Genomic DNA, 26,874 nt, shown 5'->3' with positions numbered 1-26,874 from the left:
TTTGGGGAGGCAGAAGGGAGGAAATGTGGGAAGCCGTGGAATTGTTTGGCTTTTTATACTTCTGGGTTTTATTTTGGAAAAGCTGTGCAGAAAAAAATTTGACAAAATATTGCTGTGGAAAGTAAAAATCAAAAATCAAATCTTAAGCATTAAAAAATTCTGATCAACAATCAGCTCAGAAGATGGGAAGGGGTGAAGGCCAAGAATGGAGGAAAGTCAGGCAGACGGCTGGCCTTGGAACGAAGGCCATTTCCCTGAGCGCTTTGCAGAAGAAGACAGGGTAGCCACAGAAGTAGCTCCCAAGTTGTCTTTGACAACATTAACGTCTCAGGTCTCTGCAGTCCTGCCAACCAACGTCCCCAATGAGGCAGCAGGGGTGCTGGGGGCCATGTGCCTCAGTTCTCCCGGGAGCACCACCATTCCTTCAGCACGAAGGGAGAGTGGTGGTGAAGGCGCCAGGCAGGCTTGAGGTTGGCATCGGACCAGGTGCACAGCACAGGGTAATGAAGGCAGCTGCTTTCAGGGTAGGCATGTCCAGGGTCTTGACAGCCTCTCCTCTGGGCCCTCTGTACAGTTGTGTTGAGTGCGCTCCTGGGTACACAGGCACCTGATAACTCATGAATGGGTGGAGGTCCTGGTGGCCTGAGTCACTGAGCAGCCTCAGAGGGGTGAGATCAAGGGCTGCCTGGTGTGGGTGCCAATCCCTTGTCTGAGGCTTAACAGCAAAGGTCATGTAGAGGAACCTATGGTCACCAGTCCTCAAGCACTGCTCTTAAGATGGCCCTCACCCTGAGGTTGCCAAGAATGCTTCAGAGGCCTTGCGTTCCAGATGTCACTGTCAGGACCATTTTCTCTCCTGAGCATACATGATTGGAAGCCTCATCACCAATTTTAGAAAGAGCCTGTTGCAAATGGAGGACTTGGGGTCCTGGGGTCAGCAGATCTGTCCATCCTTCCCCTGTAGCAGGTCTGGGGGTTGGTGCTGATGACAGTCCAGGACACTCTTACTGCTCTGGGACAGATTCCAGTCCCCTTCACTGAGCAGCTCTGAGGTCAGGAAGGTAGAGGTGGCAGTACAGCTCCCATTCTCTGAATCTACTCCATCCTGGTCCTTGCTGTTGCATAGAGGCACTGATTCTAGCTCTGTCCCCACCTCCCTGGAGTTCTGGTTCTGTTGGGGCCAGGGGCAGTGTCCACTCCTGCAACCTTGGGTGGAAGCCATGTTCCTCTGGCTCAAGTATACTTCTAGCATGTAATAAATGGTCCAGAAGACAGTGAAGCATCCAACCAGCACCAGGGTCTAGGGAAAAGCCAAACACTGACAGTGTGAGTGACCAGCTCTAGCCTAGGGAGTCTCTCCCTTCTGGGGACCACCTTCCCAACCACTGCTCTAGCCTTCCTCACATACAGATGCTGTCCTCAAGGAGGGAGTTAAAAGGCTAGGAGTGACACTAGGGACCCATGTCTTCAAATCTCTCATTCCCCAGTTCACCTGGGGTAATACCAAGGACAAAATCTGGGACAGTCCTGTCAGCTACAGCTGGGGTTTTGGTCTCTGTACCTTGAGCGTGTTAGGGGTAATGGTGTAACCATCCTCCTCAGGAATTTTCAGCCCAGGTGGGCAAGGCAGAGTGAAGCCATCATGCAGGTATTTTCCACTCATAGCACTTTCTAACAGACTACAGGAAAGAAAAGACAAGGATACACTACTAACATGGCATCCATACCATCTGCCCTCTATCTTGTAGCTGAAGAGTAAAGGAAGCCCCAAAGCAGAGAGAGTAGAAGTACCCCAGGTTCCCAGTCCATGACTCTTGTCACTGACCTAAGCCTGAAGCACAGTTGGGTTCAGACTGTTGGGCTCCCCTGCTGGCACCTCTCCCCCACCCCTCAAGAGCCATGTCCCTCTCTCCTTTGATGGTATAGCCATACCTACCTTTGTCTGTCCTTGATGTCTACTGGACTCCACATGGAGCCATACAGGGTCAGCTGCCACTGCTGGAGGACACCCACCTGGAGTGGCTCATCTCCTAGGGCAGTAAGTGGGTAGCCATGAGCTGTGTGCACTGTTGGCCATGCAGAACTGCAGAGTCTGGCCCACCCAGCCACCCAAGGGGATTCAGACCACACAGTCTGCCATAGCTTGTGACTCCCAGATTCCCAGGGTTCTCCAGAAGTACCTCTAGGGCACCCTAGGGAAAGAACAGAAAGGCTGAAGGCACATGGGAAGCAGTGTTTTGCCTCTGCCTCCCAGACTCTGGGGTTTCATCTGGGGTTTTCCTTCAAAGGAAAAAAATGTCCTTCTATCAAATTACAGGTTCAAAAGCAGCCAGTCAAGTGAATACCTAACCTGACTGGAGGCTGGACTCCATTTCCAATCTCCATGTTGACCCTGCAGATAGTCAGTATTCTCACTATTGTGACCTTCACTGCTACCATGATCCTATATATGCCCCTTCAAGCCTAAGGACCTCAGTTTTTCTAAAAAGTAAAATGGTGAAAATTTGTCCTGCCCTTACCTGCCTATCAGGGCTGGCCGAAGGATGGTTATATGTGAAAGGGCTTGAAATGTGGTTTCAACAAGGAATATTTGTTGCTATCCTGAGGAAAAATGGATCAGTCACTTCTCCAAGGAAGATAGAGGCAGTATAAATGAGCATTTCGGAAATGCCTACTTTTAGGACAGGACATAGTTCTTGGCATGTACCATCTTCACCAACAGCAACCCTACCTATTGCCCACAGAACACTGCCTGTGGGGAGTGTGAGACTCACGGGGACAAGGTAGTGTAAGACAAGGGGGCTCACCTACATCCCTGATAGCCAGTCTGTAGATGCCTCTTGCTCTTTCCCCCCAGCACCGTACGGTGGAAAAGGTCCAGTCATTGAAGCCATTAGGATCCCTGGGAAAGAGCAAAGCGGAACACATGGATGGCCTGGCACAGACAGTTAACTTTATCCCAGAAACATGAAAGGAACGATAAACATTTGGGAGGGCACTATGAAGTCCTTAAGTGCCACCCTGTCCTTGGGATCTTGGGGTATGAGGAATTATGTCCTTGTCTTCAGTAAAGGACATCATGGAGAAGGCACAGGCCCGGAAATTGCAGATTCAAGTCTCTTTTCTTTCTCTTAGACACGTCTCACTATAAAGCCCTAGCTGCTCTTGAACTCTTCCCTCTTCCACCCTTGCAACTTGAGGTTGGTATGGTACATGCTGGCCCTTTTTCCACCTTGCAGGCCACTGAGCCCATCATGCTGAACAAATATCTACAAGAGAGCCATACCTTCAGCTGTTTGCTTTTGAAACTGGGAGTTTCTAGATAGCCCAGGCTGGTGTCAAACTCATGATCTTATCAGCCTCCCCAGAGCTACAACTATACCCACACAATTACACTTAGCTTTCCAAAGGATTAGAGGGAACCCATGCAGAATATAATGCCAAGTATGATATAAACACTTGAATAAATCATGGCCCATGGCTTCCAGCTGCTAAGGACAAGTGGTGTACTTTCATAGGATAGGGTTAGCATCTTCTTAAGAAAAGCCCTTATTATGAAGAGAGGTCAGGAGGCTATGGGCTGATGTACATACGAGTCCATGCTGCGGGGCGCGCCGATCAAAGACATCATGCCACTGGGACAAAACAGTTTCAGTTCTAAGCTGCCACGTCTCGGGTGAGTGATGGAGACTGTCACTGCCACATGTTCCAGAGTCTTCAGCCCCGACACCTCCAGGTCCATCCTGCTGACTGTAGGAAGTCAGGCTTGGCAGCTGGGAAGCCAGCCCATAAACACTTACGCCCTCATTTCATTCCAACATACACAAAGGAACACATGTACTGGAGCCACACACAGACACCGTTGGCACAGTGCAGACTAGCAAATGGAATGCAGTGCTACAAACAAGTCCCCATCTAGCTTAGAGTCCAGCTAGGGAGTCAACAGGGCCAAAATGATGTAAGGACCCCATCATTCATCCATCTAAAACCCACCCACTATGCACCTCCCATATTTTAGGTACAGTATGAGATGTATAAAATACAAAGAGAAGTGTATATAGTCCTTTCTTTTATCTGCAAATAGAAAATGATACATGATATGCATATGTGGGGCATATTAGATGAGTTGAGGCACATCTCAGGAAGACATACTGAAAACAAGGAAATCAACTCAGACTAGCACAGGGAAATAGCAAGCAGCGCAGTGGTGGCACATGCCTTTAATTCCAGCACTCAGGAGGCAGAGGCAGGTGGATCTCTCTGAGTTCGAGACCAGCCTAGTCCACAAGAGCTAGTTCCAGGACAGCCTCCAAAGCCACTGTCTTGAAACCCCCCCCCAAAAAAGTTACTAGAATGGATACACTTCAAAGAAGTTATGCAGAACAAAAAAGCTAATCTCAAAAGGATATATGCTGCATAACTAAACTTTACGACCTTCTCTAAGTAACACACCTGCTGCAGAGATAAAGAACAGATGTTCTCAGGACTTAGGGATGGGAAAAGGGTTCATGTGGCCATAAAGAGTCCTGCGATAGCACACTTTAGGTCCTGACTTTGGTAGTCGTTACAAAAGTACACACATGATCAATCACAGAGACACACACACACACACACACACACACACACACACACACACACACACACACACACACATTGAATGCATGCTAAACTGGTAAAACTGATTATGTTCTATGGATTGTGCCTGTATCAGGTGCTCGACTTTGATACTGTATAATAATTACATGACATTAACATAGAGGAAAGGTACGTGAGTTTTACTTGCTCATTATTTTGTAACTTTCTACAAATCTACAATTATTTCAACTAACAAACTAGGAGACTCAACTGGGGACTAAGAAATTAGACTGCAATGAGATAGAATTCTTTCTAAAGTATCTCTTCTCGCATTATTTTTTTCCCAACACATAAGACAAAGAGTGACACCTCAATTTTACAAATAAGGAAGAGAGAGAAGCACTGAGAAGTATGGGAAAGGGAAGCCAAGATGAGAAGGCCTTTACTTTTTTGTTTTTTTAGACAGAATTTCTCTGTGTAGCCCTTGCTGTCTTGGAACTCGCTCTGTAGGCCATGGTTGACTTCAACATGGTTTAGTAACTGCCATTATGGGTGTGCTTATTACAGAAGCAATACAAACTAGCCAAAGGCATGTTAGAAAAGGAGATGAACAAAAGTAAAAATGAAAGGCACCCATACTCCTGTAAGGCACTGGTTCCTATCCACCTTGCCTGTCTGCATATATAAGCCTAAGTGTACTCTGATGGATCTCATTTGTCCTACCCTGTCTGAAAATGGCCCTTCCATTCCTCTTTCCTGATTCTCTAATATCCCATAGCTCTCTCACCAACACGGCTTACATCTCTAGTCCCTTTGCTTTCTTGTCCTTTTTATACACTATTTGGCAGGAATCAAACCCAGCCCAGTTATCCATCTCCTTGGCTGGATCTCTGTGCTTATGTCTTTCCTACTACAACAAAAAACAGACATGCATAAAGTCCTTTTCTCATTCTTCACTTCCCTCTGTCTACTAGTCAAAAAGCACAGGCTCAGGGCTCAGTGGTTAAAAGCAGTGGCTACTCTTCCAGAGACATAGGTTCAATTCTCAGTACTCACAGGTTTGCTAACAATTGTCTAGAACTCCAATACCAGGGGTTTCAGTGCCCTCTTCTAGCCTCTGAGGCACCAGGAACACAGGGGGGGCATAGATATACAAACAGGCAAAGCACTCATACACGTAAAAATAAAAAACAAACAAACAAACAAAAATCAATCAACCAACCAAAACACTAACAGCAGGACTCTAGAGCTATCCACTGGGCTCAAATCCTAGGTGTTACTTCCTAGCATTGAAAACTGAGTTAGCTGCTTTATCTCTAGTAACAGGACCTGGTCCTAGGGTTGTTAGTATAGCTCAAGTGTACAGAACAACACCTAGCAAGTATTAAGGCTATGTAAGTGTTACATATTGTTACTCCTTTACTGCCAGACTTCTTGAGAAAGCTTTCTATTTACACTACTGTTTCTTCCTTCCTAATCTTTCTTTGCATTTTTGTATCAAAAAATCACAGCATGCATTTTCCTTTCGTGGTTTCAAGGTTTGGACCCAAGGCCTGTTGTATGCTAAGTGCTCCACCAGAGTTTTATCCTAACCCCTTTTTTTTTAATTAAAAAAATTTAAAATTTTATGTGCATTACTGTTTTGCCTGCATATATCTATGTGGATGTTGGATCCCTTGGAACTAGAATTACAGACAGTTGTGAGCTGCCATGTGGGTGCTGGGAATTAAACCCAGGTCCTCTGGAAGAACAGCCACTGCTCTTAACCATTGAGTCATCTCTCCAGCCCTCCTAAGCCCTTTTTATTGTTTTACTTTAAAAAAATTATTATGTATAATGTTCTGCCTGCATTTATGCCAGAAGGCAAGAGGGCACTGGATCTCATTAAGAATGGCTGTGAGCCACCATGTGGTTGCTGGGAATTGAACTCAGGACCTCTGGAAGAGCAGCCAGTGCTTTTAACCACTGAGCCACCTCTCCAGTCCCTTATTGTTTGATTTTTATTTTAGTGGTTTTAAAAAAGATTTAGCAGGACTAGAGAGATGGCTCAGTGGTTAAGAGGACTGACTATTGTTCCAGAGAACCTGGGTTCAATTCCCAGCACCCACATGGTGGCTCACACTGTCTACAAATTCAATTCCAGGGTACCTAACACCCATGGCAAAGCACCAATGCACATAAAATAAAAATAAATAAAAAGATTTAGCTTGGTGGCATGCCAGGCATAGTGGCACACACTTTGACTCCCAGCAGTTGGGAAGCAGAGGAAGGTGGATCTCTGAGTCTGAGGTCAGCCTGGTCTATAAATCGAGTTCCAGGACAGTCAGGGCTAACAGAGAAATCCTGTCTCAAAAAAAAAAAAAAAAAAAAAGAAAGAAAGAAAGAAAGGAAAAGAAAAGAAGATGTGTGGCAGTGGTGGTAGCGCACACCTTTAATCCTAGCTCTTGGGAGGCAGAGGCAGGTGGATCTCTGTGAGTTTGAGGCCAGCCTGGTCTACAGGGTGAGTCCAGGACAGCTAGGACTGCTATACAGAGAAACCCTGTCTCAAAAAATCAGGAAAGAAAAGGTATTTATGTATGTGTATGAGTATTTGCCTATAGGTATGTACACCACATGCATGCCTGGTACACATGGAGGCCAAAAGAGGGCACCAGATTCCCTAACTTGAAGTTACAGACTGTTACTAGCTGTCACGTGTGTTCTGGGAACCAAATATGGGTTTTTTACAAGGGTAGTCAGTGCTCTTATATGCTGAGCCATTTCCCCAACTCCTAAAAAATATGTATATATGTCTGTATGTTGGTGTGTGAATTTAAGTGCCCATGGAGACCAGAAAGGTCACCTGGTTGCTGGAGTTACAGGTTGCTGTTAAGATGCTCAACATGGGTTCTGGGAACCAAACTCAGGTCCTCTGCAAAAGCAGCACCTGCACTTAACCATAGAGCCATCTCTCTAACCACTATTGCTGTTATTTTGAGACAGGGTCTTGATAAGTTCAGGGAGATTGGCTTTCAATTTGTTATGTAGCACTGGCAAGAACTTGGATTCTTCCTGCCTCAGACTTCTGGGATTATGCCACCACAGCAAGCTGCACACAGTTTTAAATGTCATTTGGTTCTAGAGTATTTGTCATGACAAAGAACAATTCCCTTACACTTTCACAATGAATGAATATCTTAAATTATCAACACATGGCCAATAGACCTGTTTCTTGGATGACTTCCATTTCTTCCCATTCCTGGGATTCCCAAAGCATGGATCATTTCACCAGTAAGGATTTCTGTATCTATCTGTAGGGAAGCAGTCCAGTTCTTCCTCATTGCCCTTACTCCAGACATTGGGGGCCACGGATTTTCAAAGACCTTGCAGCCTTCAAGATAAAGTATAGGTGCAGGCTAGACAGTGGTATCGCACACCTTTATCCTAGCATGTGGGAGGTAGAGGAGGGTGCATGTCTGAGTTCAAAGCCAGCCTGGTCTACAAAGTGAGTTCCAGGACAGCCAGGGCTACACAAAGAAACCCCACCTCAAAATAAATAAATAAATAAAAAGTATAGTGCTAACCCATGGCACATGCAGCACACTTGCCACTCCAGCTCTGGGTCTTCCTTTTCCTTTTGTTCCAGCCTTTCTGCCCTCTATTGGCTCCCTGAAGACACCCATGCATGACAGGGATTTCAGAACCAGTGTGAGCTCCTTTTCTCTGGATCCTCAGTGGAAAGATGTCAGCCTGTTTTGCTCTAGAGTTTCACTGCTCCATATGATAGTGTAGGCACACGAAGTTGCTTAAATTAAAAATTCATCGCAACTAAATGCAATTAAAGTTCAGTTCCTTGCCTGGCATGGTAGCATATGCCTTTAACCCCAGCAACTTGGGAGGCAGAGACAGGTGGATCTTATGAGTTTGAGTCGACAGAGTGAGTTCCAGGACAGCCAGGGCAACACAGAGAAACCCTGTCTAGGAAAAAAAAGTTCAGTGCCTTGGTTACAGTAGCCACATTTGAAATGTTTGACTGGCTCAATGGCTGCACACATCTCCATTATGGCTAAAAGTCCTGCTTAACAATCTCTGAGCCCTTTAAAGTTGTTTCACCTCTTCTGGTACTGTCTGGATGCTCAGTTCCTTCTGCCTGCCTCCTTTCCCCCCCTTTAAAAACAGCGTCTCTCTTTGCAGCCCTGGCTGGCCTGAAACTCACTATATAAACCAAGTTGAACTTGCAGTGATCCTCCTGTCCTCTGATACCTGAGTGCTAGGATCACAGACAGGTATCATCATGCTCAGCTTCCCTCTGCCTCCAGTTTGCTTCCAGCCCCAGACCCAGAGGTCTACATTATCTGTGGCTGTAAGGGCTATAAGGCATCTAGATCAATTGTGGCTGTCAGGGATGAGGTGTCTGGACCATCTCAGATTGTAGGGGATGGGGTGTCTAGACTGGGGCCGAGTTGCTCAGTTCTGTACCATGTGAATTTCACTTCTTCAACCACCAAACCAGCTTTCAGGCTCACACCTCCTGTTCTTTTTTGTTCTATCTATTGAGGGCTGAATATAACTCAGGGCAAGAAGTCTGAAGTGGGCAGGTCTACTTACCACCCTGGTGAAGGACTCCACTAGCCAGACTCCTGGGTCTTTACCTCCCTCTTCCGCATCCTGCTCTCTTCACTTCCCTACATCTCTCTCTTTCTATCAGAACGTCTATCCCTTCTATGGTTCTAGTGACCAATAAGCAACTGCCAGATGCCTTATGACCTATGGAAGATTATAGACTTAAGGGCATCATTCCCTGGATAACAGGAATGAGAGGGTAACAAAGCTGGAGAGGTCTCTGTCCCTCCAAGTCCACTTGCTCATCTGACAGAAGTGACAGGAAACAGCCCTGGATGGAGTAAAGGTTAAATGGCCCACAAACCCCCAGACAGTGTGTGAGGGCCAGGGGCTTCCCAGAACTACATTCCTGCCCTTCCAAAGGAAGGACTTCCCCCATCAAGCATGCCTTTTAGGGAAAAGTGTATTCCCTAGGCCCCAGGTCTCCTTCTATGTATAGGGAAAGTGGCAAGAGTGGGGTATGCTTAGGGAGAAAGGCATTCTTCCTTTCTCATTGAAGCCTCCATGGAGAGAGACTGCCCTACCCTCCCTCCCAAGGTCCCTCCTTTTGTCATTCCTTCTCCTAGACACCATGTCTCTGGTTTGAGCACTTTCAAGGGGCACAGGAAAAATAAGGACAGAGTTCTGACATTAGTAAGAAACACAACACATCTCAATATTCACAAAAAGTAGCAAATAACTCTGTCAAAAATTCTCAAGGGAAAAAAATTGGCCCATGAGGGTAAGGATAGGAACAGCTGGGGAAGGTGCACATAGAGAGGCTGGGGTATAGCTTAGTGGTTGAGTATGTGCTTAGCACTTATGAGGCACTGGTTCTATTACAAGTACCAAAACAATAATTACAGTGTAGGCAAAGGGCCACTGAGCAAAACATCTGGATCTAGCTTCCCATTTCTCTTGGGTTTCCACCTCTGTGTTCAACATATAACCACATCCCCTGGCTCAGAAGATGCCCTTCATTCCTTCACACAGAGACCTCCTAATGGGAAGCCATGGAGATAAGAGCACAGGATAGTAGGCAACCCTAGGCCAGGGTACCTATGCTTATGCCTCTGTCCCACCTCTAAGAGATGGCATCTGACTTTCTCTGGAGGAACCAAAGTCTCATATTCTTCTCCTTCATGCTGAGGGAGGGATAGGGCCATCTGGCAAGATATTAGCATGAAAGTCAGGGGAACTGCTTTCAACTCCTGCTGGGGCTCCCAGAGTCTCACTCCCACTCTACCCACTGCTTTCCTAGGCCATTGCTCATAGCTCCTTTTTACTACTAGGAACTCAGGAGAAAGGTCTTGTTAAGCAGCCAGGGGGCCAGCCAACTCAGAAGCAGCAACATGCCCTAAAATGGTCAAAGAAAACTCCACAGGTTTGGCTGCAGCTCAGCTCCTGAAGGAAGGGGGAGAACTGGGCAGGCAGGATGAGCTTAGCAGAACTTCCCCATCACCCGCCTCAAGCCCTAGACCTAAGATTAACTCCTTGTGCTGAAGGCTTACCATTCCATAGCACCTCCAGAGAATGGGGGGACCGAGGAACAGCCTTATTTTCTTTCAGCACAGGGCTGACATAGGAGGCTAAGTAAGGGACAGATGTCCAGATCTGTTCAAGGAAAGTAAGGGACAGCAGTTAACAAACAAAGCTTATTGTAATTCCATTCTTACACACAGACACACACACACACCCTCAGTAAGATCTTTATCTAACTCACTGGCTTTTTTTTTTTTTTAATGAAACAGGGTCTCTGTATAGCTTTGGAAGCTGTCCTGGCACTCACCCTGTAGACCAGGCTAGCCTCAAACTCACAGAGATCCGCCTGCCTCTGAGTCCCGCGTGCTGGGACTAAAGGCATGCACCACCACCGCCCAGCATGTAGCTTTTCTGTTATTCTTTCTACTCTTTCACTAGAGGTTCCTTCTGTACCCCAAATGCTCCTGACTATACAAAGTTAAGGAATCAGAGGAAATGGCATGTCTAGAATGGAAGGGGAGAACCAGAACCACCGAAAGCCCAGATCCCATTCAAGGCTCTGCTACTCTAACAGCTTGAGAACTTCTGGTTTTACTGATAAGATGGCCATGAGCCAGGATGAGGGCTAAAGTGACCAAGGGCCTGTAAAATGCCAGGCAGTGTTTAGGTATCAAGTAGCCTTCCCTCAGTCTCTCTATGCAGGGTGTCCTGCTGGCTGACATCTCATTCACCTTGGCTGCATTGACGAGTCTCCAAGCGTTGAGCAGGCCAAAACCATGCTGATGGCTGTGGCTGAAGCCAGCCTCATTGGTGAGCCAGTCTGCATGACGATCTTCATACTGAAAGAGCAGAGGGTCTGGTGAATCTCCCGAATTCCCTTCTCTCCACTCACCTGCCAGCTGATCCAGTCCAGACCTTCCCACTGAGGTGACTAGGAGTGGATTTCCTCAAAATTTGAGACCAAAGGTCAAAGACCCATGATCTCACTACCTGAGTGGCTTGCTTCTGGAAAGGGGGCCAAGAGGACCAGCTCCCAAGTGAGAGTGCCCTGTCAGCTCATCTGAGGTAAACGGCCTGAACAGAAGAGGGGGGAGTGAGCTGCTCTGTGACATGATAGAGTCCTCACACCTCACACCAGTCTTTACATCCCCACCACAAAGGTGTTTCACGTGTCCCACCCAGCATCTGAGACATTTTGAGTCTGGAGTCTCCTGATAGTACAACCCAGGAATGGGGTGGGGCTGGCCCTTGTTAGCTGTTGTCAACTCTAACCTGGGTGGCTGTGAAGACAATGATGTGCTGGATGTCCCGCCATGTGAGGCAGGGCCGCACCTGCAGCATGAGGGCTATCATGCCAGCTGCCAGGGGAGCTGCGGCTGAGGTCCCTGTGTGGCCCTCTGTGCAGCCAGTGCCCTTCTGAAGGTCCCAGTCAGTGGTTACCTGAAAGTGGAACAAGGAGTGGTAGGTTAGACACTGGAGGAGGGAACAGGACAGTCCTCCAGACAGGTGGCCCTGGCCTTCAAGAGTTGTGACTTTCCTTATACAGAGGGCAGACATAGGAGACCTTTCAGCTTGGGATCTCTAGATGATGGAAACCTCAGAGTGACTGTAAGAAAAGGAGATGGGGCATGTGAGAGGATGTGGGTACACAAGTTTCCTGATTCGTGCTCCTCTAATTCTTCCTTTATCATTTCATCCCCAAATTCTCTATCTAACTATCCATAACCCAACTAGGCAGAGAATTGACCTGAACTGCTACTGGGCCCTAGCTGGAACCGGGACAATAAATGGTGACAACATGTTCCCCAAGAAGATTATTGCAGCTTTGCTTGAAGCCTGCAGCAGTATGAGTATCTCCATGGCTTATCAGCCACGTACTATAAGCCAACTGGTCAGCTACAGGACAAGCCGCTTTCCTGCTCTGCTTAGTGTCTGACTGGGTCTCTGTGAGCCCCTCTTTTTCTACTCATGTTTCTCAAATGAGACATAGAAGTCTGGAAAAGACTGTATCTATCTGATATTAATTTCTTTTCATGTCCCATCAACAGAAGTGCATCAAACGTTTAGCTGAGCAAGCCCTGCTAAACCCGCTCCCCCACATAAAGCCAGGATGGGCTAGAACTTCTTTCTTTCGAACTTCTCTTCTGGGTCAGATACCAGGATACCATCTTCCTCCAGGAGCTGCCTTTTCCCATTGTACTCCTGGTGCCCCTTCCCAGCTGATATAGCAGCTGCCAAAAGATGTAATTTTCACTCAGACACTGTGCACTCTCAAAGGAAAGGGAAAAGCACTCCAAGTTGTAGTCTCAACGAGAAAGGAAGTCTGGTTGGTGCCAGGGAGCAGATTGATTTTTTCCTGTTAAGGAAGCAGCCTCACAGTGATGTCTAGAGTACAGATGTGAAGTCTGTGAACTTGCCCATAATGGCAAGAACATCACTCAGCACTAGGAATATCTAGGGAAGCTCCCTGGGCAGAAAGCCAGATGGTGGGAAGCCTATTCCCCTGGCCCTTACCCTCAGAGGCACAACTCCATCCAGCTGCCTGGTCACACAAACATGAGGTTGCCAAAGCAAGGGCATTCCAAAGATGGGAACTTGGCTGAATAAACTCACTTTTCAAATCCAGACGAATTACAGTTCAGATGGAAGGAGGGGGTGAGGGTGAGACACTGAGCTGAGTTGAGAGTGCAAGTTAGGCTATGTTGAGCAACAATGACTCTGCTAGAGCCTTCCAAGGTCCCTCATGGGGGCAGGGGTGGGTGGGTCCCAGAGCTTTGCCAGGTGGTAAAGAGCAGAAGAAGTTCCTGCTCTTCCTAACACAGGCTAGTGGCACCCCAGGCTGCCTGCAAGCTTCTTGCTTTTCGCTTTAGTCTGCTCCCTTCTCTGTTTTCCCTCGGGTGGGGGTCAACTGGCATAGAGCCTTGGAACATTGTGTTGACCAGAAGTCATTTCCTGGCATAACAAACTTTTCATTTTGGAAATGAACTTGACCCTGTGTGAAGATGAAGCTGCTTAATTCCCAGTGGCCCCAAAGACCTCCCAACTGGCCACTGGCAAAATCTGACAAGCATCTGGCTACTGTCCAGCTCTGGCCTGGAGTCTTCTATTCTTACTTGACACTGTTAGTGGCAACAGGAACATACAGAGTGCTCTAGGACTGTGGTCCAGAGGTCTGATTTACATAGGCTGGGCTACAGCCCAGCAGAGGTCCTAGATTCCTTCAAGAGCTGTGTGGGCTACAGAAGCTCCATCACCCTGCTACATTCTGAGGCTTTGGCTTTAATCACAGCTCTAGGGAAGGATGGGGTCACACTGACACAAGCTAGTTCCAACTTGCTATCTTGTGCATCCCTGAGACGAGCATTGCCTTTATTCCTAAGGTGAACATGGTAGTCAATATTTATCAAAGGACTGAACAGCACTGCAGTGATGCCCTCAGTCCACAAAAGGCAGTAAAGCCCAAATTCTACCACAGGGATCCTATTGCCAAGTTAAAAAGTTTAAGATCAAAACCACTAATGCAAGAGGATCAGAAATTCAAGGCCTTCTCAGCTACATAGTGAATTCAAGGCTAGCCTAGGTTATACAAGATCCTAACACAAGAACAGGGTGGAAAAAAACATGTTTTATCAGGTATACTGAAGCATATGTAACCTCAACACGTGAAAGGCCAAGGCCAATCTGAACCATATTATGAATTTCAAGCCAGCCTCAGCTACAGAGTGAGCCCTTGTCTTGAACCGTCTCCCCCCACCTCATAGATGCAGGAGAGAAACCTTGTCAGAAGGGCCCTCAAAGCACTCACAATGCTCCGAAGCATCTTGTCTCCACCACTGAAGGTAACTGCTAGCATGGAGGCACACTCCTCTGCATAAAAAGGCATTCGTCCCTCCTCATCAACAGCACCTGGAATGAAAAAGTGAGACAGAGGCTCACATAAGGAATGGGTCCTATAGTTAGCACCTGATTTTAGAGCTGCCTTCATCATGAAGGGATGGGTTTGTCCTGAGTTGAAAGAACCACCACAGTGATCATCTGCATATAGGCAAGTAGCCTCAAATGGCAGAGGGAATTCTTGCACTATACCACTGTTCCACAGGCTGCAGGCAAAATCAATGGCCTCCCATCTCAGTACTTAGTCACTTGTTTTTAGTATGTCTAAGATCTACTGAGAGCCACATTAGAGTCATGTGGAGAAGGCCACAACCTGGAAGGGGTAGCAAGGAGGCAGTGAGCAGTGGTAGAAAGGGTGGGAACACTCCCTTGGGATCTAGGGATTCACTACTAGACTGAGCCAAGGAGCGTAGTAAGTCAGGTAGAAAGTAAGCAAATAATAATAAAAATGGAATGACAAACTCTATGATTGGGAGCACAAGTCAAAAGTCCTTAATTCGGGTTAAAGGGTCGTCAGAGGCAGCTTCAAGCCAGCAGCCATGGAAAGAGACAGGAGTGGAGGTCAAACCCATCCTAATGAAGTGGAGATAAGTGGGTGATTTCTGGGGAGCGGTTGAACATGTCCCAGAGAAGCTTTGAGAATCTGCAGGAGCTGGGCTAGTCCTGTCTGATTGCCAAGATATGATCACGGTTACACACTTAGATAAATAGAGTGAAGCGAGATTCAAAATATACCCACTGAGCCCATTCCCACAGTCTCTAGATCACTACCTATTGTGACAGTGTAGATGGAGTTGGCATAGCCATCATAGTTGCAGTTGTCATTGTGCTGGCCCCCGTTACCACTGGCAACCACAAAGATACTCCCAAAGCCTTGGCGACCAGCTATCACTCCATGTTGTAAGGCAGCCTGAAAAACAAAAATGTCAAGCTATTAGTCAAGGAGCTAATAGAAAGACTTATACCTATTGGACCAGCCACTCTTCTCCCACTTCTAGAAAGAAAAGAAAAATGGAAAGGGCATTGGGCAAAGGGGAAGGAGATTTAGACACACATGTAAGGTAGGAGAAAGCTAAGAGTTAATCAGTGTTTGACAGATATAGTCTGCTGATCAGATGACAGAGCAGGGTGAGGGACAGATACCCAGAAGGAGATCCTAGAGAAACAAGCTGGACGCTGTTCCATTCCTTTCTCTGAGAACCAGTGTTCCACTGGCTCCACTCTGAGCAAGGCACATGCTTCTTTTTTTTTTTTTTTTTTTTTGAGACAGGGTTTCCCTGCATTGTTTTGGAGGCTGTCCTGGAACTCGCTCTGTAGACCAGGCTGGCCTCGAACTCACAGAGATCCGCCTGCCTCTGCCTCCCGAGTGCTGGGATTAAAGGCGTGCGCCACCAACGCCCGGCTGGCACATGCTTCTTGAAAGGATGGATGGTGGGGCTGGAGAGATGGCTCAGAGGTTAAGAGCACTGACTGTTCTTCCAGAGGTCCTGAGTTCAATTCCCAGCAACCACATGGTGGCTCACAACCACCTTGAATGAGATCTGGTGCCCTCTGCTGGCATGCAAGCAGAAGATTGTATACATAATAAATAGAAAGAAAGAAAGAAAGAAAGAAAGAAAGAAAGAAAGAAAGAAAGGATGGATGGCATAGCTGTGCTAAATGGTGGAATCTGGGCACTATAATGAGGGTGGGGTGGGAACAGGGTTTGACTGGTGGTTCTTCTAGAACAGAGAGGATGTCAAGTTGCCCAGTCTTCATGCACCTCAGTTACCTTCCCGAGCTGGTGAGGACCATCCACTGTCTTCCCATCATCATCTGGACCCCAGCTGTTGAAATACACAAAGGGAATGGTGGAACAAAGTTATAGCTACCCAGCTAGGGTCTCCCTATTTTGCCAAGTCACTCTCCTACCTGAAGCTTTCTCATCTCCCAAGGAACCCCATGACTACAAGATACATGGTATCAAAGGTCCATTTTCTTCCAAAGTGAAAAATGGAAGTGTATGCTATAGCTCTTCTTTTATTTGGAAACGTCCCCAACTTAGGATGACTTTATCCTGTCTACCCTTCCTCAGGTCCCAGGAAGCAGGAGTACATAGTGGAATAGGGAAAGGGCCATTCCTGAGGTCTACAGATCTACTACTAGTCTTGATGAGAAGTTCAGATTGCTTAAGCTTTTTAATCTTTTTTTTAAATCAATTACATTGTATTTTATGTGAGTGTTCTGCCTGAATGTGTACAAGTGTAGAGTGCCCGAGGAGGCCAGGTGTCAGATACCTTCAGACTGGAGTGACAGATGATTGTGAGACACCATGTGAATGTTAGGAACCAAAACCAGGTCCTTTGCAAGAGCATCAAGTGCTCTTAGTCACCAACATCTCTCCTGCTCCAAGTTGTCCTCCCCTCCCTGGATGTTGTTGAGACAGGGTCTGTCTATATAGTCCTGGCTGTCCTAAACTCATGTAGACCAGGCTGTTTCAAATTCAGAGATCTACCTGCCTCTGCTTCCTAGGTGCTGGGATTAAAGGTGTGTGCTACCATGCCTGGCAAGTTCCTGGTTCTTAAGGTGAGTAGGGCCTATGAGATGCCTCAGCAGTAAAGGTGCCTGCTGTGCAAACCTAGTGACTAAGTTTGATTCCTGGAGCCACACAAAAGTAGAAGGAGAAAAGTGTCTACACAAAGTAGTCCTCTGATCATGGCATGCAAACCCTCCCCACTAATAATAATCATAAATTAAACTTAAAGGAATTTAAGAAAGGTACAAGTTTGGGGGAAGAATAGGCACTATCAATATGAATGGGGCCACCCTAAATTACTCTTACTCAGCCACTTGATCCATAGTCTAAAGCTTCGTGTGCATTTCTGAAGGTGGCACTGAAATTCAGCTTACTTTTTTCTAAGAGCCTTGTGAGTTTACACAATGCATGCATGTTGGGACACTCTTTGTGGCAATGAGATTACTGGAGTGACAGGGGTTTGACACTGAGTACCCAGAGGCTGGGGATCTGGATAAATGAGGGAAACAGCCTTATTAGCTCAGTCCAAGAAGGGACCCCCTGCTAGGGCAGAGGCAGCCTGTTTTGCTATGCTTTTGATGAAGATCCGTTCCAGGCTCTCCAGGCTCTCCCCCTCACCTGTAGCTCTCCTTACCTGCAGCTGTAGATGTCATTGATCTGATAGTGCTTGTTGAATGCCACAGCCTCCATACTGTCTGTGAGTGGTCCATCCAGTACACGGATACCTAGGCATTGAAGGTATACCAGCTCCTCACTGATGCTTGTCCAACAAGAAACTAGAAATAGTGCACATCTCCCAAGTGGGGTGCTAGGTGGTAAGGAGCTATGTAAAAGACTTACTCGCCCTTGTTTTTTTTGTTTGTTTGTTTCTCTGTGTAGTCCTAGCTGTTCTGGAACTCACAGGGCACCTGTCTCTGCCTTCCGAATACTGGGATTAAAGGCATGCGCCACCACCACCTGGCTCCCTATATGTTCTTTTGTGTGTGCATGTTTCATGGCTATGCATATGTGGGGGTGTTACATATGTACACATATGTGTTTGTGGAGGTAAAAGGTCTATTTCAGGTATCATTCTTCAGAACTCTTGTTGTTTTTGACACAGGGTCTCTCATACAGACCCAGGGTTTGACAATTAAGTTAGGCTGGCTGGCCAGTGAGCCCCAGGGGTTCATCTGTCTCTGTCTTCCCAGTGCTGGAATTACAAAAACACCCAGTCATTTCCAGCTTTTTACATGGGTGCTAGGGATTGAACTCAGGTCCTCAGGCTTGCATGACAAGCACTTTTTTTTTTTTTTTTTTGGTTTTTCGAGACAGGGTTTCTCTGTGGCTTTGGAGGCTGTCCTGGAACTAGCTCTTGTAGACCAGGCTGGCCTTGAACTCACAGAGATTCGCCTGCTTCTGCCTCCCAAGTGCTGGGATTAAAGGCGCGCGCCACCAACGCCTGGCGCATGACAAGCACTTTACAGAGCTACATACCAACCCCTCTTTTGTTGTCTGGGTCCTTAAACAAAAATGTTCTGTTTTTCTTAAAGACAGGGTCTCAAAAAGTGCAGGCTTGCCTTAAAGTAACAGAGGATGAATCCCAGATACTCCTGCCTTTATGTCCCAAAGTCTGGGATTTTGGACTGGCAGGTATATACCACATGCCTAGCTTTCAAAATTGTCTTTTTACTATCGTGCGTAAACTCAGATCTACTAGTCCTGAGAGATGGGAAGCACTAGGCTAGAATGGAGGTAATCCAAGATATCCCCTTAGCTTGGCGTTTCACATGAAACACCAAGCTTGTACTCGACACAGCAAAGGGATAAAGTGAATAGCAATCATTATCTTTGACATCCCAGTTATGCTCAAGTTCTCCCTCTAAAATGGAGTGGGATACATTGTGGTGACAAGGTAAGGACAAATGGAAATTTCAGAAGGGGTTTGGACACTGAAGGTTTCTGGCCTCTTCTAGTCTCATTTGCAGAATGCTGAGGCCCCCTGTTGGGCAACGTGAGGGTTACAGTCAGGCTTTCGATAGGATTCAAGGGTAGTGCTAATCCTTTCCCCCATTAACAAGACTGAGAGATGACTGAGAGATGAAAGAACCATAGAACTAGGCTCTTGAGAGAATGGAGAGCAGGGGTCTGGAGAGGTACGACTGAGAGAGCAGCCTCCACACATGTGGAATTGTGGAGGCAAACTGATGAGAAGGCACTTCACGAAATAGGAAAACACTAGCATAGTCAGGGCATGGGAGTTGTTTCAGTGATGTGGGTCACTGTTGAGTACAGACGTGATCAGAAACAGGTGCAGCTTGGGACCTCCAATCCACAACACGAGCATTTCCATGTTTACCTGTTTTATACTGTTAAATAAATATTGTTGCTATAAAAAGCCCATTAGAAATACCATGGTCCTGAAAGGTCAATGAATTAATTAACCTGTTGCACTCTTACTCCTTGTTCTAAGATACAGACACTGAGGATGGGAGAAGGAGATTTCAGAATGGGCAAGAGGGTAGAGAATGACCATTGTGTCCCAGGAGCTTACCAAGGATATGGGAAACATGAATTACCTGCTATTCTGCTCCCATAGGCCACACCCACTGCACAGAAACTGTTGTTGGGCACAGCTGCAATTTCTCCTGCACACCTGGTCCCATGGTGGTTACCATTCTCCGCATCAGGGTGAGGCATAGGATCTGGGTCATTAGAGTTGAGGTCATAGCTACCCTCTGGGCTCTGAAACATTGAGGAGCCAACAAGTGGTCACTTACTGGTTAGAATGGTCAGTTTCTAAATGTCAGAGAGAACAAGGAACTGGGAGTTTCCACCTCTAAGTTAGAGTTAGCAAGTCCATCACCTTGAGTAAACAAGGGTTATGACATAAGAGCCAGGGACACGGGGGAAAAACTGAGAAGGGCCAAAGCTTTTAGCAAACCTCTCTTGCCTGTATAGGACTCTGCCCACTGCTTGGGGGAAACCCAGTGATAAAAGGGATTTCAGATTCTCTAAGAGAAACACTTAGCCAGTTTTCAGAACCTCTGAAGAGAGAAAGGAATAGGTGCCTATAAGGCCACTCCCTGCTCCCCCAGGGCGGGCATAGCCACAACAGGAAGCAGGAAGCACTGCCTGGAATTGCTCTTGCTATAGACTAAAGTCACCTTCTGGGCCGTAACTGCCAGTCTGGACAGCTAACTGAGAAGGTGGAACAACACTAGCCCCCTCCCAGGCTACCTGGCTTGGCCCAGCCCTTTCTGGGAAAGGGAACAGAGTGAGGTAACACCAAAGAGAAGGAGCAACGTGGCAGCAAGGGGTCATTCCAGGCCACTCACATAGTTGGGTGCAATGTCCTGGATGGTGTGCTCCACTCCATCGTCCACCACCACCACTGTCACCCCTCGCCCAGTTACATTTCGCTCCCACACACCTGTCACATTGATGTCTCTGCCTGGGCTCCGTCGATTGTTCTGTAGGAGAGATAGAGAAATCCAGGAATACACAGGTTGGCTCAAAGGGACAAGTTAAAGCTATCCCCTCCCTTGGCTTCTACCAAAAAGCCAAACAGAGGCTATAGACCAACAGGTTAAGTGGGGAACAGAGCCCAGAATGGTCCATTAGAGTCCTGTCCCTCCCTCCATTCCTTGGTCTCTAAGAAGGTTTGGCATCACTTGTGGATGACTCGGGGTGAAATGGTTGCTAGGGCTAAGTGGTAATTATTACACAATAAGATTAGCAGTTAGCCTATATGGGGTCTATCACGTGTAAGACTTTTCTAGGTGCTTCACGTTTATACTCATTCTTATGGTAACTCTATGAGGTATGTACAACTACAGTCTCCATTTCATAGGGGCAGCACAGGGAGGTGAAGCAGCTCAGCCAAAGGGACACACTAGAAATTAGAGGATTAACACAGGGGCTCAGGAAGAGTAGCCACAGCGAGTGCAAACACACTCAGCACTGCACTGCTCTTCAGAGCAGACAGAGAAGGTATTCGCAGTCCAAAGACATGCCCCCCCAGTCAAAGCACAAGGCAGCAGGAGAAAGGCTCCCCGAGCACACTAGAGCAGAGCCTGTCTATCTGCGCTGTACTTACCAGGTGCCACTGCTGAGGGTACTTGGGATCATTGAAGTGGATGCTGCGCTTGGCCCGCTTCAGCAGCCTCTGCTCTGAGTGCCAGCGTACAGCTTCATGCCGGGCCAACACAGCCTCTGCCTGCTGCCGCATGGCCTCCACCTCCATGGCTTGCCTGAGTCCAGCTGGCTGGACGAGGAGGTAGTGCCCCTGCAGCTCTCCAATGCGCCCAGCATTCACCAGCCCTGCTGCCTGGGCCAGGGCGTCTGCCTGTTGCATCAGACTCTCTTCCTTCCTCTCTCCTTCTAGGCTGTCCAGATGCACGGCCCAGCTTAGCCCCCCTGCACCCAAGTTGTCAAGCCCACTTGCCTCTGACAGGCCCATGACCCAGGGAACCATAAAGAGGAGTCCAGCTAATTCCAGCCAGAGGCAGATGGGCAGGCCCAGGGGGGGCATCCAAGTGTGGGACTCTCTGCCTCCCTTTCGGCATCAGAACAGCAGGCTGCAGACAAAGGGAAAGGACATCAGCAAAGACGAGCCAGCACAGCAGGAATCTCAGAGAGTGACCATGGTCTGTCAGTGTGTTCCCCTTGGAAAGCACAACCCACATCCTTCAAGGGATTAGTCATTGATATTCATATTCTCTCTCCCTCCCCCTGCAAATTACATTTGCCTCTAATCAAAATGTTACTCAAGCTGGAGTATGAGCCAGGGCTAACCCCAGTGGATGATTTCCCATGGCACAATGGACTGTCTCTGCTGCCCCAATAGCCTGGCATTACCCAGGTGCTCATGGGCTTCAGGATGCTCACTCGGTATTCAAAGTACACATCACTCTCATGACGGACAGTTTCAGGACCCCACCTCCCTCTTTTTTGACAGGATCTCACCATATAGCTCTGGCTGTCCTGGAACTCACTCTGTAGATCAGGCTGGCCTCAAACTCACAGAGATCCGCCCGCCTCTGCCTGGGATTACAGGTGTGTGCCAGCACACCCAGCTCTACCTCTCTCTTATTTAGAGACAACATAAATCTTCCCCAGCTGATTTCTGACTTCCACAATGGGGCCCATTCCTACCTGGGCTCTCTGTGAAGTTTAGGTCCTGGTCTGGGTAACCACGTCACATTCATTTTGTGAAACTGGAGGAAAGGTGTCACCTTCACTGTGAGGAGTGTTGACTGGGAAGACAAGCTGCAGACCTATGGGCCCCAAGAACCGGGGGTGAAAGAAGTATCCCACCAAAGCCAGCAAAACAGGAGGATAGTGAAGGCTAGGACTGACCAGTGACCAACGCTAAGTGTCATTTCCAGGGACCTAAAACTAGCCCAGACTGGAAGAAAGCTGTCACAACCTGGCCACATCGGTACAAAACCCAGATACCTCACTTCTTGACCTAGCATGCCATTCTTTTCTCATCTTCTCTTCTTAAATCTCAGCAGGACTTAAACGCTAGCATCTCCTGTTACCAGGAAACTGGCAATCCAGCCCCCAGCAGCCCAGCTGGGGAAATCAGGTAAAAAGCTGACAATAAAACTTATTGGGCATAAATGCATGTGGGTAGCTGGGAGAATGGAAATGACTGGCAAGAAGGACTAAAGAATCAAAAAAGAAAAAAGAAAAGAAAAGAAAAGAAAAAAGAAGCTTGGCAGTGGTGGTGCACACCTATAATCCCAGCACTGGGGAGGCGGAGGCAGGGGGATCTCTGTGAATTCGAGACCAGCCTGATCTACAGAGCTAGTTCCAGGACAGGCTCCAAAGCCACAGAGAAACCCTGTCTCGGAAAAAATAAAATAAAAATGAAGGACTAAAGAGCTGTCCCTGTCACACCAAGTTGACTTTTCAGTGAGGGCACATACTCCATCCTGACATTAATCACTCTAAGGACAACGGCTGAATTAAAATTAGTGAGCAACTATGGGGGAAGAGACATGGCACTTGTGGGTCCTGAGCTCCTTTAAAAGTCACTTCTGTCTACTGAGCCCACCCCAGAGAGGTCTTAGTACCCAGACACACACTCAGATGGGGCCAACTTAAGACATTCTAGAAGAGGTATTCTGTCTTTCAAGAGACTCCTCGGAAAGATAGAGAAGTTATTCCACCAATCACTCTTCTCCCAGATTTTTCCATTATGTAGCTTATCCCCTTTCCTCGACTGCTTTTATTTTAATTTTTTATATTTAAATTAGAAACAAGTTTGCTTGATATGTCAATCCCAGCTCCCTCTCCCTCCCCTCCTCCCCCACCCCCCTAGCCTTCCCAGTCCCCTACTCATCTCCTCTCCCCTTCCCAGGGAGGGTGAGGCCTTCCATGTGGGATCTTCAAAGTCTGTCACATCATCCCAGCAGGGCCTAGGCTCTCCCCCATGTGTCCAGGATGAGAGCATCCCTCCATGTGGAATGGGCTCCCAAAGTCCATTTGTACGTTGCTTTTATTTTTTTTAAACAGGATTTCTTTATATAAACAGCTAAGGACTCATGACCCTCTAGCTTGTTTCTCTTTAATGCTGTGATTACATGTGTGGGTCACCATGCCCTCAAGTTCCCGGGCAGATTCTCTTACATTCCTCCCTGGCCCTGAGTTGCTTCGATTATCCCAGGATACCTAGTCTGCATACAAGTAAATCCAGAATCCGGTTACATAGCAGTCATTCACCCAGGCAGGCTCTTACAGTCGCTGTAGATTTTCGGAAGAGAACCCGAGCTTTTCCTGTCGTCCAGGGCACAGCCACACTTATTCTCAAGCTTCCGGGCAAGAACTCATAAGCACTTTCTGAGAGCAGACCCTATCTCCCTCAACCGCTAGGCCTATCAAAATAGCATTTAGTTATCAAGGGAGAAGGGCATCTCTCCTGTTCAAGATTCTATTCTTTAGCCACTGTCCTTCAAGCTCCTTCACCCTGCTCTAAGCAACCAGGTCAAGCACAGAATGTTATTTTCACCGGTGGCCCGCCCCTTCCAGCGGCCTCGGTTGCTCTGTGCAATGCGCCCCTCTCTCATTAGGACCTATGCAAGTCGGAACCTAAGAGCCGGAGGCCCCGTCCTGCTCGGGTCGCCTACGCCAGGTCCCAAGGTGCCCTCAGCGCAGCTCCTCCCCCGCATATGCCGATCGCTCCAGTCCAGGGTCACCCGGATTTCCGAGGTCCAGCCCGCTACCCCTACTCCCCAACTCACCCGCAGCAGCCGCCGCCGCCTCCTCCTCCTCCTCCTCAGCCGCCGCCGCTGCCTCCCTGCGGAAACTCGCGGCTTCCCGGGAGCCGGAGGAGCCACTGACAGCAACATCACTTCCGCCTGGCGCCGCAGCCAATCAGCGGCTGGGCTCGCGACCTCTCGCCCCGCCGCGGGCCGAGCGCCGGGCGCTCGGCCAACGCCCGCCGACGGCTTCCGCCACAGGCCCGTGAGGGCTGTGCGGGCTTCGGCGCCCCGCGTCCTCCAGTCCTCGGCCACAGGAGCCCTCCGCAAGAGGGCCCTCGTCCTTCATGGCGTCCCCTGAAAGGACCATCTCGGTTCCGACCTCTAAACACCCCTCGTGGCTCTTCTCCCTCGGACGGCCATGGCCTTGACTCTCCCCCGTAACCTCCTCAGAGCGGCTTTCGCCTCCACCGGGTGGGTCGCAGTCTCTCTGGCCCGCGCTCCCTCAGGCTCGGCTGTGTCCCAGGGTTCTCCCGCGGCGGCCCCGTTGCCCGGGCGCCGCCCGTGTCTGCCGCCAGAGGGCGCCGTCGGCGGCGGCGCGCACTCCTCGGGGCCGCTCCTCTCGCTGCCCGGGCCTCGCCCCCTGCGCTCGCGCCGCCGGAAGTGGGAGGTGCGGCGCGCGGGCCGGCGCTCGACCCCTCCCCCAGGCTCGGCCGCCCCCTCCCCCCTCTCCGCCCGCTCAGGTGCGTCCCTTCCCTCCCCCCGCCTTTGCTCCCCGGGGGCGCGGCGCGGGAGGTGTGTGCGGGGCGGCGCGCGGGCCGGGGCGGCGGGATTGGGGGGCGCGGCGGGGGGCGGGGAGGGGGCGACGGGGACGGGGGCGGGAGCCCGGCCTGGGTGTGGGACGGGGGCTGGCGGCCGGTGAGAACCGAGGGGCAGGGGTGGAGGTGTCGCTGCCCCGTGCTAGCGGCCGGCCTAGCGGCCGTCTCCTGTAAAGAGTGGCGGCGACCACCCGGCGCTGCTTCCCCCCATTGTCCCCTTCTGCGTCGCCTCCTGGCTGGCGACTGCCACCGGGTTGCGGGATTCCCTTGGGCATACTGGACTCTGCAGCCAGATGTACGACCCCCCCCCCCACTCCTCTCGCTTTGGGTTTCACGTATGACCCTTGCCTTAAACCTTAAGGTTTTCGTTTACCGGAACCGGTGACCCAGACCTTGCTCCCTGCTGGAGGGAGTGATCGCGACCCTATTGGAGGCAGAATGTTTGCATCCGAGACAGCAATGGCGTTTCAGGGCCCATTTTCACCCAGGAGCTTTTTATTATGAGAGGAAACTGAGGCACTGGGATGTGACTGTTGACTCAGCCTGGCTCAGTGTCTGCTCTTATGCCCTCTTCTGTGTTCAGAGGTATTCCTGTGATACTGTCAAAATCAAAACAGGAATGTGGACTAATTCTCCCTTCATCACCTAGTTTTTCTTCTCACTGTAGAAGGCCGAGTTTATTCTGCAGCAAAAAGGACGCTCTTAAAAATAAAAATAAAAAAGCTCCCTGTCAGTTTCTCTACTTGAGTTACCATGTTTTCCAGCATCTCCTCTTCTTCCTGGAGTAACCAAGTAGCAACCTGTTTTGCCACGATGATAACTCGATAGTGTGTTCTTGGCAGATACCAGACTGTTGCCATCCACAGGGAAGGAATACTGACAGGGTCAAAAAGGCACCCATGGACATGGTCCAGTATAGGTATGACTCGTTCTTGGAAACACCTCCCCAAAAACCCTACACTTAAATTAATAGAGAATTTTTTTTTTGGCTGGAACAGCCAGAAAGTGATTTTTTAAACATTGATTCTGGGCCAAAAAGGTCATCTTTTATAGATGGCAGTAGACAAGGTGGACCATTTGGAAAATTCGTATCATTGTCATCTGTTTTAAATGACAGCACTTCTGTCAAGAGAGAAGAGAAAAGGTTTGTAAAGACTCCTAGATATTTATGTACATATGACTGCTCCTGAGGGTTGGTGCTGGCTGGTACTTAAGGTGTGAAGTGGCATTTTTTTATTGCCCTCCTGCAGAATACTCTTTTAGGTGTTTATTTTCTGAGCCTAAGTTCTTGGTGTTTGGAGGAACAGATACAGTGGGCATTCTGCAGAAGAAGGTTTTCCACTTTGTAACTTGTATCGTGTCCTTTGTTTCTGAATGTCCAGAGTGCAGATGGCGGCCTCTGAGGTAGCTGGCGTTGGGGCCCGTGCCCCTAGTCCTTCAGAATCCTCTACTTTATGTGCTTCCAAGACAGATGATGCTCTCCCAGATGGCCTAAGGTAATGTGCAGACTCACAAGGAGAAGGCTTATTTGGATAAGGGACTTGGAGATGGGCTTCGACCAGCTAGCTGTGGCCTTTCCTCCTCAGCACTCTAATGACACTCCTGCAGATTAAGTATTTTTTCCTCCTCTAGATTAATTTTTTTTAAAGTGGGGACTTCTTGGTCTTTGTATGGTAAAGGAACTGGCATTTGGGCAGGCATGCTGGGTTAGAACATGTGTCCACACATCATAATACATATATTTCTTTGATGTGTCCTATACAACCTATATGTTCATTTAACCATCCTTGTGTGTCATGCTTATTTTTTTCTTTCTTTTTTT

At 48.4% G+C, this 26,874-nt stretch overlaps 2 protein-coding genes across 6 annotated transcripts in view; one reads left to right on the top strand and one right to left on the bottom strand.

The window, feature by feature from the left end:
* Nucleotides 1–44: 44 nt before the first annotated feature.
* Pcsk7 (proprotein convertase subtilisin/kexin type 7) lies at nucleotides 45–24,393 on the bottom strand. Its single transcript, XM_005069466.4, is given in 18 exon segments — nucleotides 45–1,300; nucleotides 1,562–1,679; nucleotides 1,937–2,030; nucleotides 2,808–2,902; nucleotides 3,594–3,750; nucleotides 10,668–10,770; nucleotides 11,370–11,477; nucleotides 11,911–12,078; nucleotides 14,444–14,544; nucleotides 15,304–15,442; nucleotides 16,304–16,358; nucleotides 17,682–17,772; nucleotides 19,606–19,771; nucleotides 20,365–20,499; nucleotides 21,126–21,554; nucleotides 21,556–21,606; nucleotides 22,184–22,305; nucleotides 24,277–24,393. Coding segments are annotated over 16 exon segments (2,364 nt in total). The 5' UTR covers nucleotides 21,595–21,606; nucleotides 22,184–22,305; nucleotides 24,277–24,393; the 3' UTR covers nucleotides 45–934.
* Nucleotides 24,394–24,510: 117 nt separating this feature from the next.
* The window catches only part of Rnf214 (ring finger protein 214), a 32,689-nt gene continuing 30,325 nt past the window's right edge, over nucleotides 24,511–26,874 (top strand). For 3 of the 5 annotated variants that reach the window (XM_040730102.1, XM_040730101.1, XM_040730098.1), the window contains exon 1: nucleotides 26,435–26,548. In XM_040730102.1, coding sequence (XP_040586036.1) covers nucleotides 26,442–26,548 — 107 coding nt within the window. In that variant the 5' untranslated portion in view covers nucleotides 26,435–26,441. Of the gene's footprint in view, nucleotides 24,709–24,877; nucleotides 24,978–26,434; nucleotides 26,549–26,874 lie in introns of those variants that run through there. The other 2 variants (XM_040730099.1, XM_040730100.1) reach the window with 2 other exon arrangements.

The sequence above is a fragment of the Mesocricetus auratus genome, unplaced genomic scaffold (genome assembly GCF_017639785.1).
Source record: "Mesocricetus auratus isolate SY011 unplaced genomic scaffold, BCM_Maur_2.0 Super-Scaffold_100022, whole genome shotgun sequence".
In the NCBI taxonomy this organism is placed as follows: Eukaryota; Metazoa; Chordata; class Mammalia; order Rodentia; family Cricetidae; genus Mesocricetus; species Mesocricetus auratus.
The sequence above is the reverse complement of the archived record's forward strand: the minus strand, read 5'-3'. Positions and strand labels throughout refer to the sequence as shown.